This window comes from Clinocottus analis, unplaced genomic scaffold (assembly GCF_023055335.1).
Source record: "Clinocottus analis isolate CAN_PGR_092001 unplaced genomic scaffold, fCliAna1.0.p SCAF_4, whole genome shotgun sequence".
In the NCBI taxonomy this organism is placed as follows: Eukaryota; Metazoa; Chordata; class Actinopteri; order Perciformes; family Cottidae; genus Clinocottus; species Clinocottus analis.
Window position 1 is genome coordinate 11,459,036 of NW_027176153.1, and position 18,305 is coordinate 11,477,340.

At 43.4% G+C, this 18,305-nt stretch overlaps 1 protein-coding gene across 6 annotated transcripts in view; it reads right to left on the minus strand.

The window, feature by feature from the left end:
* bsna (bassoon presynaptic cytomatrix protein a) overlaps positions 1–18,305 on the minus strand; it is a 135,631-nt gene that overhangs the window by 12,380 nt on the left and 104,946 nt on the right. For 4 of the 6 annotated variants that reach the window (XM_068597412.1, XM_068597410.1, XM_068597415.1 and 1 more), the window contains 9 exons: positions 18,023–18,190; positions 17,347–17,603; positions 15,997–16,933; positions 9,899–12,392; positions 8,507–9,007; positions 5,972–6,303; positions 3,423–3,516; positions 2,481–2,612; positions 1,870–1,925 (listed from right to left, as the gene is read on the minus strand). In XM_068597412.1, coding sequence (XP_068453513.1) covers positions 1,885–1,925; positions 2,481–2,612; positions 3,423–3,516; positions 5,972–6,303; positions 8,507–9,007; positions 9,899–12,392; positions 15,997–16,933; positions 17,347–17,603; positions 18,023–18,190 — 4,956 coding nt within the window. In that variant the 3' untranslated portion in view covers positions 1,870–1,884. The remainder of the gene's footprint in view (positions 1–1,869; positions 1,926–2,480; positions 2,613–3,422; positions 3,517–5,971; positions 6,304–8,506; positions 9,008–9,898; positions 12,393–15,996; positions 16,934–17,346; positions 17,604–18,022; positions 18,191–18,305) is intronic. The other 2 variants (XM_068597413.1, XM_068597414.1) reach the window with 2 other exon arrangements.

Sequence of the window (18,305 nt, forward strand, 5' to 3'; positions counted from 1 at the left end):
TGCTGGCAGTGTCAGTTGTTTCAGGTGGGACTCCCAATTTAAAGAAGACTTTCAACATTTAAGAATTGTCTTGATTAGCAAAAAGTGAAAGTCAAGCTGCTAATGGGTCACATTTCTCAAAGTACACCATTTAAATAACATGACACAGCATTGGCAATGCACAGGCCCAATAGTAAAATATTCAACACATTGCAAGCTCTGTCTAGTGCTGTCTTATTAATGTTTTATGGGATGAAAAAGAAAAACTGCTTTCGTGATTATGCAAAGTCCAGTCTCAAAGAAAGCCAAAGTCAAAGCGACCATTTCCAAGTCAGCATTTCCAGGTCCACAGCTCTGGTAGTGGTACTCTTGATTTTACGCCGCTACATCACAGCACCGTGTATTCAGGGTGACAACCAGCTGTGAAAACACGCATCCTTTCTGATGCAGACATGGTATGAATACGTTGTCATTGTCAATGTTACTTTTTCTCCCTGCACACGCAAGGAAGCCAGAGGACACAAACATAAGAAGCACAGACAGAGAGGAAAATACACAATCACTCAGACAAACACACACTGCCTCAGCAACACACTGCTTGTTGTGAGCAAACCACTTAAAGCGGCCCACTCTCTGCTGCCTACAAGAGTCAAAACACAGCACGCCGTAACAATCTGTCAACATCCCGGTCGACATTGAACTAGCAGCATCTCAGAGAATTATTTTTGTTTCTAATGTTCGGATGCACTTTTTTCACTGAAGAAACAATAAGCTTCCAGCTCTTTGTAAAATGATCATTGGCTAACTAGAATTCATGTGATGAGACATGTTGTAATTTACATTCATGTCCATCCAAAATGTCATTTTTGTGGTAAATTGTATAATAATTGTATAATCAGTAGGGCTGCAACTAACGATTATTTTAATAATCGATTAATCGGTCGATTATTTTTTCGATTAATCGGATAAAACAATTATTTCAAAGCATTAATTTGCAACCTTTTATTTCAAAAACAGAACTGGCAGTGCAAATTCACAATGCAAAACGTCTTAACAATAAAGAATTTATACAAAATAAAGAAATACAAATTAGAAAACTTAACAGGATTTGAACGTCATAACTTGTTCTCTACACACATGCACACTCACAGACACGCACTCACAGACGTACACACTAATGAACGACTAGCTAGGGAGCTAACAACAACGGTTAGCCTCGCTGTTAAGTTATTGTACACGCAACGCGACCATGCAGCGACATACGAGAGGATACAGGGCTGCAGAAGCTCCTGTCTGCTGCTCTCCGCTCCACTCAACTGTTTCGTTTAATACTCAAACATCTCCGCAACTTAATGAGCGGCGTAAGGATCGCGCGCCACAACCAATCGATGATGAAATTTGTTGCCAACTTTTTTAATAATCGATTTTTATCGATTCGTTGTTGCAGCACTAATAATTAACATGTGGATTCTTGAGTAATGGCCCAAAAATGGATTTGTGAGGTCACTGTGACCTTTTACCACCAAAATCTGATCAGTTCCCCTCAGAGTCCGTGTGGACATTTGTGCCAAATTTGAGGTAATTCCCTGCTGTTCCTGAGACGTCGCCTTCATGAGCATGGATCTTTAATCCAGAGAGTGCAACATAAAAGACCTGCGAGGAGTTCATAAATAACAAATGCAATCTTCAGCTGGGGTGAAAAAACAAGACAACATTGTTTGAGCGACGCTATTTTGAATGTGAGAACCTCGGCTACAACCTTTTCCATAAAATAAAAACCACAGGAGATAATAAATCATCTTCCAGTTTCCTCGTCTCTTTTCATTGCTGCAGAGAGCCGTCTGACTTTGCTTATGACTTATTAGGTTACACACGAAAGAAAATACAAACCTTAATCTTAACACCTCAGAATAAGGAGCTGAACTTCTTGCCGAAACCGGTGATAGCTGGAGGAAAGAGAAACATAAATACAGATTAAATAGGTTAAAGTTTGTTTGCATTCTTATTGATGAGGCTTTTACATTTTATTGGAAAGTACATTGTGGGATAGACACACATGTCTGCCGTCGTTTTGTGTCTCTTTATAGTCATGTTTTGTCTCTGGTAGCCATTTTGTGTGGGTCACTCTTTGTCTCCTTGTCGTCATGTTTTGTCTCTCGTGGGTCACTCTTTGTCTCCTTTTAGTCATGTTTTGGGTCTTGGTAGCCAAGACACCAAGACACTCTTTTTCTCCTTGTAGTCATGTTTTGTCTCTGTTGTCGTTTTGGGTGTCTCTATAGTCGTTTTGTATGTCCTTGTAGTCATTTCTTGTGTCTATAGTTATTGTGTCTCTTTGTCGTCTTGTTTTGTCTGTGTAGTTGTTTTGTATCTCTTTATAATCATCTTTCGTCTCTTGATAGCCATTTTGTGTCTCTTGTGGGTCACTTTCTGTCTCTTTGTCGTCACTTTTTGTGTTTGCATTCATTTTGTGTCTCTTTTTCCTCGGATTTGTTCGGTTTTACCTTCTCCCAGTTTTCCGGCCTGCTCAGCGGCAGCTCCAGGGAGCATCTTGGACAACATGCTGTCTCCCTCCATGCCAGGCTGACCTGCTGCTGCACTGCCAATTCCTCCTGTTCTAGGAGCTGCCTTGGAGCCTATATAGAAAAACAGAGAGACGGAGAGAGGACGACAGACAGAGGAGGAATGAGGAAAAGAAAAGATAGAGACATATCCAGAGGACAATTGATGTCAGTATCTGTGCAAGTCTAATGTTAGGTGGCATCTGACAGTGTGCATATTTCTTTATTTTTCTATGATGACGTCTGTGCTGAGTCTTTTCACAGCACTCAACACTTATGTGCTTGTATATCAAACAGTGTGGGCATTAGAAAAAAAGTCTCATCCTAGTGTTGCACAAACTGCCCCTGTCGACTGATTCAGCCCTGCTTCCTCATTAGGTCTGCTCTTAAATGGCTTCTTGGTCTTAAGAGGCCAGATTTTCTGCAGAGATGCTGTTGGAGCCTCCAGACTTTATTTAAGACCCACTCTTTGTTAGCTGATCATCTCAGTAATTGTATTTTGCTTTTTTGTTTCAAAAAATGATTGTAACAATTCATTGCCAATTATCTGTTTATGGTCACATGTGGGACGGGGATACAAAAAATTTCCCTCACACATCGCATACAATACTTTGACTACTTCCTGCATCAGCATTGAATTTTTGTTTTTAGAAATTGAATTACTTAATACCAAATAACTAACTGACCAAGTCATTAAGTAATCACTTCACACGCTCAGGCTGATCTGCTGTCATGAAGTGAAACCCCTCCACTGTGGTATTATCTGCAGATTAATCTCAGATTAGATGAGACAGCACACACAGTTACATAATAAAGACACAGTGGGCAGCAGCTGGCAAGACGTGAGAGTGCTGGGAGTCTCTGTGTGCGATGATTGTACTGTACCTATGCCTGTGAGCGGGGGCTGGGCGGCTTTTGTGGCCATGACCGGCGCTGCCTTTGCTCCGATAGCTGTTACTGGAGTTGCGTCCATCTTGGCCTGCAGAGACAGAGAAACAGAGAGTAAGATAAAACAGCATGAGTAACCGGTGCTCATCATTTGCTATATGTACCTCTTTTAGTGACACAGATGGTAATTTCAGACAGTGGGGGATAAATAGCTCTCGGATATTCACAAGACATAAGACATGAAGAAAAGAGAGGGGCAAGTAAGAGGTTGAGAGACTGACAGAAGGTGACAGAGAAAGATGGTCTCCTATTGTGTTGTGACATCTCCCTGAATGACGTTGATGAGTGTCAACAACCTCAACACAGTCTACTGTCAGTAATCTTTCTTTTCTTGGTCCGCTCAAAGTTTTATTATTGAAGAAAATGAAACGGATCACATTTGCTTTGTTTCTCGTCCAGGCAAAGCACATTTAAAAATGAGAATAAACCTTTTGGGAAACAAAAAGAAAAGATTTCATCATTGTAATTATAATTTTGTTATTGTTAAAAAAAAAAGGCCACGAGACAATTTCACTACACGCTTGAAACGAGAGTATCACCATTTGATGATAGTCTCTGATTGTCTGTTGTTATGAATCAATTAAATTAATACATTCATTAATTATCATTTTGGTTTAACGTATGCCTCTCATTTAAGATAATATTGGCATTATTCAGCTGCTTTTACTTTGCTATTTTCATACTAGGAAAAATAAATAAATTGTGTGAATTTGGTATAATATTCTAAATATGGCTTAGATGCTCCACATTTCCCTGCATCATTGTCCTACCTGATCTCTTCATCAGAGTGGACTGGTTTGGACATTTTGATATCTGCTGAGTCACTCTGAGCGGCTAGAAAGCGTTTGCTGTATTTCTTTCCAGCTCTGCCATCGACATTTAAGCACTAACGGAGAATAGCTCCAGGAAAGACGCAGACCAGACCTTTACTGGTATCCATTGCTACACCAGTTGGTACAATCTGCACTCTGGGAACATGGCCCTGCTTTTATGGTCTTACTTTGTGTCATTTGTTTTCTGTGAAGCTCTTTGAGCCACTCCTGTTCATGAACACTCCATAAATATACTTGACAGACGCTGAATCCAGTTTAGCAGCAGCAAAGACGAGGCGGTGCATTATTATGCTCCGTGCAGCGTTTCATTATTTACAGCCACTTCATAAAGGCTTTTAATTACACAATGGACCGAACATATGAGTGTTAGCGTATGAGTTTGCAGACTGAATAATAATCAAATGACACTTTACAGTTTATGGCTTCCTCTCGGAGCTACTCCACAGCAGAGCTTTCTGAATAATTTCCAAGACAAATTCCTGCATAATTCAATATCAGACCTTATGAATTATTTTACTACGCTTTCCTGCTAATAGTACAGAACGCGTTTCAGCCGTGAAAACCATTGTGAATAATTATGGATCATGGTGACAGTGACTTTACGGACTTCATTGGCATCTCGTTCATGTATTTTCCAGAGACCGAATGAATTCAGGAAGAGTCTTGAATCTCTGTGTTAAACGTCACAATCAGATTTTTAAACTCTAATAGCAAATACGTTTGCATGGATTTATGATTGTGGAGTAAATGCTGGGTGCAATCGAACATTGTGAGTTCCATTTCCTTCAGCGTCGAGCAGACCCTGTGATAATCACAGTGTTAGTTAAGGCCTGGCAACAGAGGCACAGCAGAGTTTAAATAAACCATCTGAACTGGGAGGAGATGGACTCTCTGGGAACAAGGAGGGACACGGGGGAATAAAGGGAAAAAAAAGGGCTGTGGGTAAAGACTCCCTGAAGGAAGAGGTGAAGGGAAGAGATGAGAGGGGGGTGACAAGGAGGAAGAGTAGGATGGGGCCTGGAGGCATGAATGAATATAAAAAGGATGAACGAGCTTGCAATTGGTTTTCAGAACAAGTTGAATTATTATTTGGAGGCTGGACACACAACATCCTCATCAAGATGTTTGTTACATGAAGATGACAAGACATTAAATGACAGGTTTGTAATTATCATGAAACATTTTCTTTGTGGCCCCAGAAAACAAATATAAGAAGCTTGTTATTTCAAGCTCACATCAATATTACATGTAAGGTTTTGTTGACAAAAGTCAACAAATGTAGCAATGTAAAATGTCCAAGGAATGTGCTTGTTTGTGTTTTGTCAGAAAGATAATTATTACTATAATCAATGGTACACTTAGTCCTGAAAGACAATGACTCAACACTAGTGGTACCCCTGATTTTACTATATATATAAATATATCCAGTACATACTTTATGCCATACTTCTTAAAATGTCAAATCAATCAGATACCATGCAGTGATGGAACAATATAACTTACTGTACATTTGATTTGAATATATTTTCAACAATGCCATTGAACTGCATTTTAACAATAATATAACTATTTCCTCATCATAAACAGATGGAAACAAACGTCTTGTCAACATGCTCATGTTCTATTTCTCTGCTAGTCTTCCCTTGTACTCACCATGGTGGCCGGCATGGTTCCTGCAGGACCCGTCTGCCTGGCCTGACCCATGGGTCCACCGGCTGGACCCATCTGTCCTGGCTTGACTTGGCCTTGTCCCATGCCCATACCCATGCCCTGTCCCTGGGCTAAGGGCTGCTGCTGAGGGCCGGTGGTCACTGCCACACCAGGCTGCCCAGACCTGGCCGCTGATGTCTGGGCTTGTTGTTGGAGCTGGGTCCTCTGTCCTGGAGCTCCGTCTGTCTGGGAACCTGGACCGCCCTGTCGCCCTGATCCCGTAGGTCCTCCGGCGGGGCCCTGACCCCGGGTAGAGCTGCCAGACCTGGAGGAGCCTGGGTGGAGAAAGTGGGTGAAATTTTCCTTTAAATTAAAGTGTTGTTCCACAATCGTCTCACCTGACGACAATGAGAAGGAGCGAAAAGATACAGATACTTAAAAACAAGATACAATATCTGCAATACACTGAACGCTGCAGACCTTTAAATGCAGAGAGTGATTGACAGTTTAAAGATATTGTGTGTGCCAAAAAGATTTGGTCTTCACATCATCAGTTCCTTTGTGTGAGCAGTTCCTAGAAAGAAAACCTGGACTGATAAGCTCTAGTGAGTGAGGTCTAATTTATCTAGTCGCATTATTTCTGCCTCTGAGAAACTTTTGCTATTGTAAAACTGGAACTGTAGTATATATTTTACGTTATGGCCTCCTCCTCCTCCTCCATCTTCTTCTTCTTCCTTCTTCTTCTTCTTCTTCTTCTTCTTCTTCTTCTTCTTCTTCTTCTTCTTCTTCTTCTTCTTCTTCTTCTTAGTATTATAATAAATGCCATTTGTATTACATTGTACACAATAGCAATTGACAGGTGAAAGAAAGAAAGAAATGTAAGAAATGTTGTGAGCAAAGAGCTGACCAGCAATGTAATGAGTACAGTGCTAAGAAAACAGCCACAATGTTGCCCCGGGAGACAGCACTTTCTTTCGTAAAGTTGCGCTTGATATAGTTAATTAAAGATTGTTGATCCCGAGGGAACTGTTGCTTATGAAAGTCAAACTCTAAACAACCAGGGATATTAAATATGTATCCCTTAGATATAAACAAGGCATTCACAGGGATCTCATCCAAGAATCACAGATTAGTATTGCTCCAGTAATAATTTGAGGTCTACGGCGGTTTAGGAAACTTAGCTTCGGTCTGTGAAATACATTTAAGCGATCCAGGGTGACTCAACAATGTGCGTAGATCACTGATCAATAAAATAAGAAAACCCCTTTTTTAAAAGCTTTGGGATGGCCCCTGCGTGGTAAAATCCTGCCTTATCTGAAAGAACACCCAATCACATCAACATGTCTCTGATATGATATGTGGAGTACCTCAAGGCTCTGTTTTAATGCCCCTTTGCTTTTCTTGCTTTGTATCTAATTTCTTGGGCAAATTATACTCAGTAATTTAATCATTTTCCACTGCTCTCCTGCCACCCTGGGACTCATCTCTCTCCCCTGACTGTCGGTGCTTCATTCCAGATGTTTACGATCTGGATCTTATCTTTGTCTTTCTCTCTCTTTGTTTGTTTCCTTTGTGGTATGTGTGGGAATGGTGTGCCGTTTGTGCGTTTGTGTAGGCTTTGCCCTTTTTAGGTTTACATGAGAAGTTATTCTAGTTATTATTTTTGTCCTGCTTGTCCATTTTATAATTTTATAACACATATTTTGTCTATTCTTTTGCATGTCCGTCCGTCCTGACAGAGAGCTTCGTGTCTAGAACATAACCTACAAATTGCAAAACTCTTGATGGTTAAGGCTAAGTATTGACCTTGGATGATTAAGGTTAGAAAAGGTCACTCAAAAGCAGTCTCACGAGTCTTTTTACATGTTTTTGCAACTTGAAGGTAACTATTTAGACACATACCTGGGAGAGGAATCGCTCCACTGCAGCTCTTTCTGAGGTCTCTTACTTTTTTTCTTTTGGGTGTGTGTTTCTATCCGAACCAAGTGTTGAAGGACAGAGGGTGTTGCATGCTGTACACATTTAGATGTGTGTACATAATATTGACTTGACTTAAATGTGAACTGTAAATATCTGTTACTTCACAGATATAAAATTAGTATTTAATGAAGACAATTTGGCACCACTGCTCATTCTGGAGAGCTGCCAGACCGCCTCCACTGGCCAGAATATGAATGAGGTTAAATATTGTTTTCGTCATGGAATTGAATTAGCAAATAACTTTTGAATGATCTCCTTTTTTACTACATCTTAAACATAGTCCACATATGGCTTTTCAAATGGCAATATAATGTATAACATGTATTATACCATTATGTTTAAATAGTTAAGAGATCATTTAAAATCATTTAAAGAACGTATACATCAGTTAACGTTCAGTTCGCCTTTTTTTCTTTTTCTATCAAATATTTTGAGATAGAATGGCAATAAAGGGTTATTAATATTGGTTTATTTTTACTCTGAAAGTGCAAATGTAACGGTATCACACATACAGTGGAAAAACATTTCACATGAGGGGTAAAGGTGCCCTATATTTACCAGGTGGTTGGCCGTGCATGTCCCCTGGCGGCTGGGACTTGCTCCGGGAGGAACGGTGCGGGTCCCCCTGTCTGGAGGAGCGCTGTCCGTGGTGGTGCCCAGATGGTTCTCGGGAGTAGTCCGAAGCGTGGTACGCTCCGGACCTGGACTCACCACGCCTTCCTGTAGATGAAGATCGTGCTGATGGGTCTTGACGCATTGATGGGTCTTTGGGGTGCGCCTTGGATGACCTCGAGGACCTCTGCTCATCTGAATGACGGGATGCGGATGAGTGGCGGCCAGAGCTGCCTTGCTGCCTGTGGTCACGGGATGTAGAGTGTCGCCCTCCATGGCCGTACTCATCCTGGGGCCACAGGTCCTCCTCAGGAGGCTCGTCATAATCGTGGTAGGTATGTTTTACACCGTGCCGGCTCCTCCCAGTTGAGTGGCTGCTTCCGTAGTGTCGCGAACTGGAGCGTGGCTTCTCAAACCAGTCCGTTTCTTCTTGGCCCAGATGGTAGGCTTTGGAAACCGAGAGCAGATCACAGTCAATCTCCATGTCGTTTGGAGACAGCGGCATGCAGGCTGAGAGAAGGAAGGAGACAGGAAGAAGACCAACCACATGCAAAAGAAAAGAATAGGAGGGAGAAGGCACAAAAAGAAAGGCAGAAAATAAAAATAAAAGTTTTACATCCATGCAGTTTACACTTCACCTTCACACATTACAAGACAGTATAAACAGGATAAAACAAACACTGCAAAACAGTCCGTTATGGCAGCTGTTTTTGTGCAAAAATGTTTTAGCTTCGATTTCAAAGCTCATGACACGAAAAATTACTTCATGCTGCACAGACATAACAACAGCAAAACAAATTATTGATGGTATGAGAAGGCCTGTGGGCAAATTGTTTCAGTGAGACAATAATGCTGTCTCTCTGAAAGATAAGGTTTTACTCTGAAGAATTTACTGTGATGGACTTTTTTGCAGTGTAAACAAAGAATCTATGAATCAAAACACACAAACAACAACAATACCGATGAACAGAACTAAAAATAAAACCCTGTAAAGAAAAACAATGCATCTGTGTCGTGCAAGAAGACCTTTCAATTGAATCAGAGTGTAGCGAACGGAGAAAACGACCACGCCGAAGAACCATGCGAGTATTGGACAGACAGACGACTGGACGAACAGGCGGAAGGACGGACAGGCAGGCAGACAGACAGACATCAGTCCACTGATAAGAGAGCTCCAAGTGACTCTCAGGAAGAAGAAAACATCAGCATGCAACGGCTATCTCTGTCTTTCTTTTTCTTTGCTAAGTCTAGCCTCAGGGTGGGTGGGGGACGTTTAGATAAACGGTGGGGGCAGTAGTAGGTAGTGAGACTGTGTGGGCGTTCAGCTCCCACAATTACCTTCGCTGTCTGACACAGCGCAATGATAATCGTCTATAATGTATGTATCATCCGATTTGTAGACATGAGTCCTGGGAAGGTCTTGTATGTGGTCTTGTACATCTGGCAGCGAGTGGCTGGAACCGTACTGGCCATAATAGTAATGATATCTACTGCTGCGACTGTCGTGTGGGTCGGGGCCTAAGCTCGATGATCGCCCCGAACCCATGAACCTCCTCAGGGGACTAAGAGGGCTCTCCTCTTCAGAGTACTGCCGGGTTGGGTTGCGCCCCCGGCTGTAGCCAGATCGGTAGGAGCGGTCGTCCCTCTCATAGGATCGGCTGCGATACCCAGAGTAGTCTCTGGCTGAGATCTTGTCCATGCCGTAGCCAGTGGAACGGGAGCGGCCGGTGGAGTTGTAGTAAATCCGATCGTCCTCCTCCACCGTTGAACCATAGTATCGACTACCATGAGTGGTGCCTCTGCCGCCCTCGTAGGTATTGCTCTTGAAGCCGTAATCCTCAATCAGCTGGCGCCCTCGAATGTGAGCGGGAGGGTAAACCCCACCTGTCGCTGAGGAATAGGAGGCCAGGTCTGCCTCTACATCCCGAGCCTCCTCAATGGGGGAAAACTTGGAGATCTTTTGCTCCATACTCCCCAGTTTCCTGTGCTTGCTGCGCTTGGTGGACATGACTGCAGGAGCAAGAAGGCTTCTGGCGGAAGACAAAGGTTTCTGTACCCCAGAGCGGTTGCTGCCATGTTTGTAGTCGTAGTCATAGTGATAGGAGGATCCCCCACCCATGCTAGAGCTCACGCTGCTGCTGCTGCCCCCTAGAGGTCCGTGCCTGTAGCTGCTCTTACCCCTGCCGTGGTGGTCGTACAGCTCTTCCTGCATCGCTGCTTCCTCTTCAGGTGCCCTGCCGTACGAGGAGCTGCCAGTTCCCCCACGCGTAGTGCTGCCAATGGTGCTGATGTGGCCGTGGATGTCGCCCGGGTAACGCCCACTGCCGCCATGATGCATCATGTCCCCTGTCGTCGTGCCCAGCCCGTCTTTTGCCGTGAGCTCACTTACATCGTCAATCATCATGTAGTTTCTTGGAATGTTTTGCTCTAAGCCAGGAGCCCCGTACATCCCATCTGCAGTGCTGTATGTGGAGGGACTGTCTACAGAGTGCCCATAGACATTGGAGACTGTAGAAGTGTACTGTCCATATGAGCTGGCTGTGGTGGTGGTGTAGCCATAAGTATTGGCAGTGGTTGTTGTGTACTGGCCATATGAATTAGCTGCAGATGAAGTATACTGGCCATAAGTGCTGGGTGGCATGGTAGAGTACCCACCGTAGCTGCTGGATACTGGTGCTGACCCGTATGGCCCATAGGAGTTGGCCATGGTTGTCGATCCAGTGTACTGACCATAAGAGGGGGCTGCACTGGAATAGTCCTGGGCAGTGGTGGTGACCACAACTGTGGGGTTGCTGATCGTCTCGTAGTTGGTGGGCATCTTGTGCTCCAGCTCGGCCAGCGAAGTCTGTCTTGGTCTTCCCGGGTGGACGGTCAAGATATCAGCTTGGGGCTGCACCGGGTATGGGGTGGTCTGGCTGGGGTAGGAGGACACAGCGCTGGGATAGGGTGAGCTGTGGGTGGGGTATGGGGGCTGACCAGGCGGACCAGGGCCAAAACCTGTATGCCCCGGTTGGGGCTGAGGTGCAGCTGGTAACCCCATGTCTGTCTGGGGGTATGGGGGTTGAGTTTGGGGATAGGTGTGGGAGGGGTAAGAGGTTTGAGACTGGTAAGAAGGTCCAGGTGGTGGGACATGGCTCTGGAGTGGCGTGGGCTGTGGCAGTGCCTGGGACTGAGACACTGTGGGATAGGGAGGCTGGTTGAATGTAGACTGGTACGGCACACTAGATTGCTGCATTGGTGCTGCCGGTTGGCTCTGGGGGTACTGACAGGAAAGGAAGGATGAGGTGGGTGGGTACTGGGCTGCTGTGTTTAGGTCGCTGGTGAACTGACTCATAGGGGCGGTGCTTGGCCTCGCTGACAGTAACCCGTTGGTCTCATGTGAGGCAGCTGCAGCTGCGAAACGTAGATTATTCAACTCACTGTCAGACATGTAGTCCCTTGTGTCCCCCATACACCTCAGGTAGGCAATATCCCTCCTCTCCCTCTCCTTGACCAGTGTCTCTTTCCTTTGGTGGATCCCCAGTTCTAGGTATCTCAGTTTAGCATCAATTTCTTTTTCTTCCTCCTCCAGTTCAGCTTGCTGCTTTCTCAGCTTGGTCGACTCTTGCTCCACGGCCTTCAGCTCGTGGGTGAGGTCTTTGAGGAGGCTGGCTTTGGCAGCCAGACCAGACCTGGAGGTGGGCTTGTGGCTGGGCACGGAGGGCAGGTAGACCTGTTGGAGGGCAGGTGCCATCATGGGCAGGTGAACTGATGTGGTAGTCTCATCTGGAGGAGGGCTGGGCAGGGTTCTCTTGACCTTGCGGAGCAGTGAGCTTTGCTGTAGAGCTGCCAGCTGGAGAGAGAGAGAGAGAGAGAGAGAGAGAGAGGGAGAGAGAGAGAGAGAGAGAGAGAGAGAGAGAGAGAGAGAGAGAGAGAGAGAGAGAGAGAGAGAGAGAGAGAGAGAAGAAGGGAGGTAGGGAGGGCGGGAGGATGGGAGAGCAGGAGAATATGGAGAGACAAATGCAAAGCATGCAAAGAAAGGAATAGGAGGGATAAAATCGAAGAACAGAGGAGTGTGGAAAACAATCAACATGATAGGATGGAGAAACAGTTAAATGTTGAGGGATGGGATATTTGTAACCAAATGTAAATGTAAGATGGACAGGGACATGGGAGGGCAGATGAAGAAAGGAAACCGAATTAAGGAGAGTGAAGGAGAGAAAAAGTGGAGAAGAAGAATGAGGAACACAGAGAGGGAAGAGAGGTAAAAAAAAATAAAAAATTAAAGCGTGATGTAGGGAATAGGAAAGGTGAAAGAGAGAATTAAATGAGAAAGGAGAAAGGGTAGATGTTAGAGGAGAGATGGTAGAAGTAGATCCATGGAGAGGCATCACAGTGGGAGGAGAAAGTTGAAGGAGGCGAAAGGACAGATGTTGTGCACAACAACAAGACCAGGAGGAAGCAGAGGGAGGAAAAACTCAAAACAGATAAAAAAATAAGGTCAGGGAACATAAGAAACAAGGAGAGGACGCAACAACAAGGATATACAGGGAAGACAAAAGAGACACATATAGACACAGAGACAGAGACAACAAGGAACAAGAGTGCAGTTTGTATTAGAGGACATACAAAAACATAAATATTGATGCCAATGGTGGAGCAGTTTTCAGCAATTCAATCGAATCTATTGCATACAACTTAAATCATTTGGAAACATTTTGTTGAGTTGTTGCTAAAAGGATTGTGTGATTTAATAAGGTTAGTGGGTAAAGGACAGCTTATCTTTTAAGGACGTGATCACTGCAGACCATCACAGAGATGGGCTGGAAAGGTGTTTGTCCTCCTCAAACTGAGTGTCACTATGCGACATTTGTTTTTGTATAAAAGATTCGCTAAACACATTTTGAAAATGACTTGTCTTGTAGCTGACAAGGAATACATTATTTCAGTTATAGATTGGGAGGTTGACAGCTTAAAAATGCTTTTGAGTCGGTATGGACCTAAATCCAGGAGGGATGTTACCATATGTTGAATTTATGCTGCTCTGAAAACAAAATGTGGTTCTTCTCATCCTAAGCCAGATATTGATAATAATGCAGCCTTAGTTAGTTTATGACATTTTCAATATGTTGAATGATTATCTTGTCTTTCCAAATGACTTATGTATTGCTTCAGATAGCCACATGCTCCAAACTTAAACTTAAAAACTGTAGCCCAAGCCTACTATGTGTTCCACAGCAAACTCAACACAACTCAAAACAGAAAAAAGACAATGATTTTAGTGCATTTTATAATTTTAACTGTATACTTAGCTGTATACTTGGCTGGCTGCACAATATGAAACTACTAAAATACAAATTATAGTTCAAACCAGCCAAACATTTGTGTCTTGTTCAGATGAGTCAATGTTGTCCTGTACTTGGTTAATCTTTTAAATATGTATTATCCCTGTATCTTCTCCTTCTCATCAAACATGTTTACATTTTAAATTGTTAAATAGATCTGTCCATCTGTGGCAAAAAACAAACAAACTGTGGGGATTTATCAATCATATATTCTTTTGAAAACATACTCTCATCAACTCAGAAGATTGGGGGATAAAATACTTTTGCAGTGTGAAACATCTATACTTAACAGAGCGGTTATTCATAACAATTTTCACATCATAACCGATTTGACTCAACATTGATGATGCGACTATTGCTAAGAAAAAAAAGTAACAGCCATTTCACAGGAACAACCCAAAACAGTGTTCTTTGTTTAGTTTATCTTGCCGTATGCTGTAAGCACTTGGTAGTGATTTAACAACACAAGTATTAAGGATGTGTAAATGGATTACTCCTGAGAGATTGGAGGATGCGTTTTAATTTGGTGACTCAAATCAAAGTTACATTTTGAAGTGAAGTGAAGGCTTATATACAATTTGGTAACAAAACCTATCTTTGGAAATAAACACTTATATTTTGATTCAGCTTCAGATCAACTTCTATATTTTATACTACAGTATGATACAATGGTATTTAGCCTTTCCATCATGTAACATTAAGACTTTGTTACAGCACCGACTAGAAAGACTGGATGAGTCAATAATACTTTTTAAACATTTTCCTAAAACATATCATAAAGCAGTAAATCATTGCATGTGGTTTGAACGTAGGAGGATATTGAACTAGTTTTTAATGTACAGAATTATGACGGGTTTGTCCCTTGATTTATAATCTAAGGTAAATATTTCCAAGAGGCCCAAATTACAGTTGGACAGATTCATTACACATGCAAGCGAATACCAGAGAGATTGCCAGATTGTACCATCACAGATCTCTACCGAAAGTAAACTTAAGAGAAAGAAACATTCATCAGCTACTTATTTTAGTATCAAATTGGGTTAGTTTGTGGAGAAGTTGAACATTTTCCTTCCACCAAGGTTTCTATAACAAAGGCCCACATGATCTCAAGAAAGCTCGACAGCAGATTCCACTTTGAATCTCACTTTCATGGCAGCTATTGTTTTTTAAAAGTGGGTGCTACTTGTTATAAATTGGGGAAGGAGTAGACTGAATGCATTATGTATGCAAAGAACATGGAAAACAAAACAATAGAAACATCTGAAAACTCACAACAAAAGGAATTAGTCATCATACCATTCCCATAAAACATTCATAGCACTCACCAAATAAAAACAGGGCAAAGTAGAATGAAAGGAATGATTTCAATCAAAGTGGCAGTCAGTATTGATGCCTTTGGCAAGTTTTGACTTCACTGAGCCCACATTCAAGTGAATCAAACTATTGACTAAAGCAAAAATAATGAATGTGTGCTCTCCATGCCCATGGTTTTGAAATATGATCAAATAAACAGTTTTTCGTTTCTGTTGATGATGTTTCTATATTGTCAAATTCATGATTTTTTTGTCACATGGTTTACTGCAGGAAGCCCTGCACATCTGACGTCTCTTGGATTATGGCATTGTGTAGCAATACTAGCAGTAGCATGAAGAAATGGAAGGAAAGCAAAACATCCAATCTGTCTGGGGAGATGCATCAATTCCATCTTCACTACAAGCGCCATACAGCCAAAATGTGTTCATTATCAGTGGCAGTTGTGTAGATTTTATTTTTGCCATTACGTGATGTGAAGCTCTGTAACCACTGAAGTATTATGAAAGCTGCAATACAAATCAAGTTTTTTTACAACACGTTAACTGACTGTAGGTCTCAAGACAGGCTTTTCAACTAAACAATTATTTTGCGTGAAGTTTGCCCACTGATTCTGTTTTACAAGGAACAACCTTATACAACAACATGCTATACCTACTCTTTCTTTCAGTTAATATAACATCTCCTCTATTTAGCTGTCTTCTCTAGGCCCTGCATTTTAATTGGTTAATTCTCTTTAATTTGACATCTCTCTTTCTTTGTGTGCTAATGCGTGTGTCAGCATGGTCTGATTGACTTTACCTGGCTCTGGAGAACTTGTTGTTGGTAGAGGGACAGCCTGGCCTTTGTGTGCTCGTCTGAGGTGGGGCTCAGGGGCTTGGGGTCTGACATGGACCTCTGGGTGCTCTTAATTGGTCGGGGCACAGAAGGGTGTCTCTGTGGAGACTCTGCTGTGTAGGACTTCTGCTGAGGTGTGACATGGGCTTTGTTCAGCCTCTCATTGGACAGAGAATTCTCCAGCAGGCGGTGAGGGGACACCGGGGAGACAGGAGAGTAGAGGACTTGTGGGGATTTGGGGGTCGTTTGCTGCTGCCGGATGATGCTGGAGATGGACTCGTTGTGAAGGTGGTTGTGAGGCTGGTAGTTGATGTCGAGCGGGTCGGGACGGCGGCGCTCAAACTTGGCTGCGTTTGCTGCAATGTGCTGCTGCTGGCGCTGCTGGGTCAGGAGGTCAACAGAACCGGATTGTTGCGTACCAGTACTGGTAGAGGAAGAATATGGACTGACCGTGGTTGGTACACTGAGCTGGGGAGCTACAACACCCTGCGACTGGGCTTCTGGGTCAGTCTGGCATGCTAGCGACTGTCCTTTTTGAGTCCGCTCAGGTCCGGAGATGTAGTGCACAATCTCTACTTTATTCGGGTCTGGTACTGTCACATGGATTACTGGGGAAGCTCTTCCTAAGTGCTCTACTTCTGTCTGGCAAGACATTTCCCTGATGGTTTGGATGGCAATACTGGAGGATACCATCTTGGGAGTTTCGGTCTTGGTGTCAGAGGCCGTAGTGGATGTGGCGGCAGTGCTGCTGCCGGTGGCATTGGACTCAGAGTGCCGAGAGAAACGGGAGCGTCTTCGTCGGACCGGCTGCTCGTTCTCAGCCTTCTCCTCGTCGTCATCTGTCTGGACTGAGCAGTCAACACTACGACCACGCCTTCTGGTGCGATGACGCATCATGTACCTGTTGACGAGGGAAAGTGATGGAAAACAAAAAGGAAAGACACAGTGATGCGATGTACTATCCCAAGTGTAAAACAGACAAAGCAAAATGTTATGTACATAATGTATTATAAAGTGCTTACATGGAAAAACAACAAATCTATGTCTGAACATTTAACACTTATTGATGTCATATCACCTTTTTGTGTTGCACAAAGTTTTATGCCTTTGAAACTCAAAAAGGTGACATTTCTAATCTGTATGAGCTAGATGAAAATTGTATCAATTATTTATAAAGCTTTCTTCTTAGCTTGTGGAAACCCAGCTCCAATGGAGGAAAAGCTTGTCTTTTCGTGAATCTACTCACTCACTCACTCACTCACTCACTCACTCACTCACTCACTCACTCACTCACACACACACACTCAGCTCTACCTCTCCTCTCCGTCTTCATCGTCTGTCTGCACAGAGCTGTCCACATTCCTACGCGGGGAGCCGTAAAACATCACGCCGTCTCCATCCAGGCTGTCCCGGCTCAGTCTGGTCATGGAACTGTGTTTCCTCATGTTGCTCCTGGTTTCCATGTGCTCCTGCTGGCTCCTTAGACACATCTCTGACGAGGAGTTGGGAAGAGAGCGGGAGCCAATCTGCGAGTCAATGTAAGGGGGCAGAGGCTGTCCGTTCACATCAAGCTGAAGAAAAATTGAATATTTTAAGGTTGTTAGTTGTCACCAATCATTTTTTCAATTGAGAACGAAAAGGCTTTGCATATTGCAGTTCATATTACAATCATAGAGGTCCACAAAAGACACACATGCAAAGATTATGAGTTGCAGCTCCAAAAGCCAATGAACCTTTCCATTGGTTATGATTCAGGAAAGATAGTGTAGAAAGTGTCACTTAGGAAAGTCCGAGCCAAGAGTCAGGCATGTGTAGGCAGGCGTCAGACTGGCCAGAAATGGAATATTAGTGAGAGCTTCTTAAACCCTGCTACTTCTGTACGTTCACACTCTCCATGCCCTAAAATACCACCGCTGTCTCAGAGCAGATGCATTCAACATGTGTTGTCACATCATTGATATGCACCTGGCAGTGTTCCTCTCCCCCTCACCTGTACGCTCTGAGCTGCAGCCGTTTTCTGTCTCTTCTGCTCTACAAGCTGCTGCTGGAGCTGATGCTGGAGAGACTGGATCTGGTCTAACTGTGACTTCTGCTGCGCCAACTGTTCCCTCTGGAGAACAAGTTGCTTCTCGCGTTCGTTCTGCTGCTGCTGTAGGACCTACAACAATGTTGGTGGAAAGGGGGATTGAAAGAAGCAGACGTTGGCAAAAATAGTGAGAGAGAGAGAGAGATTGAGAGAGAGAGAGAGAGAGAGAGAGAGAGAGCGAGAGAGA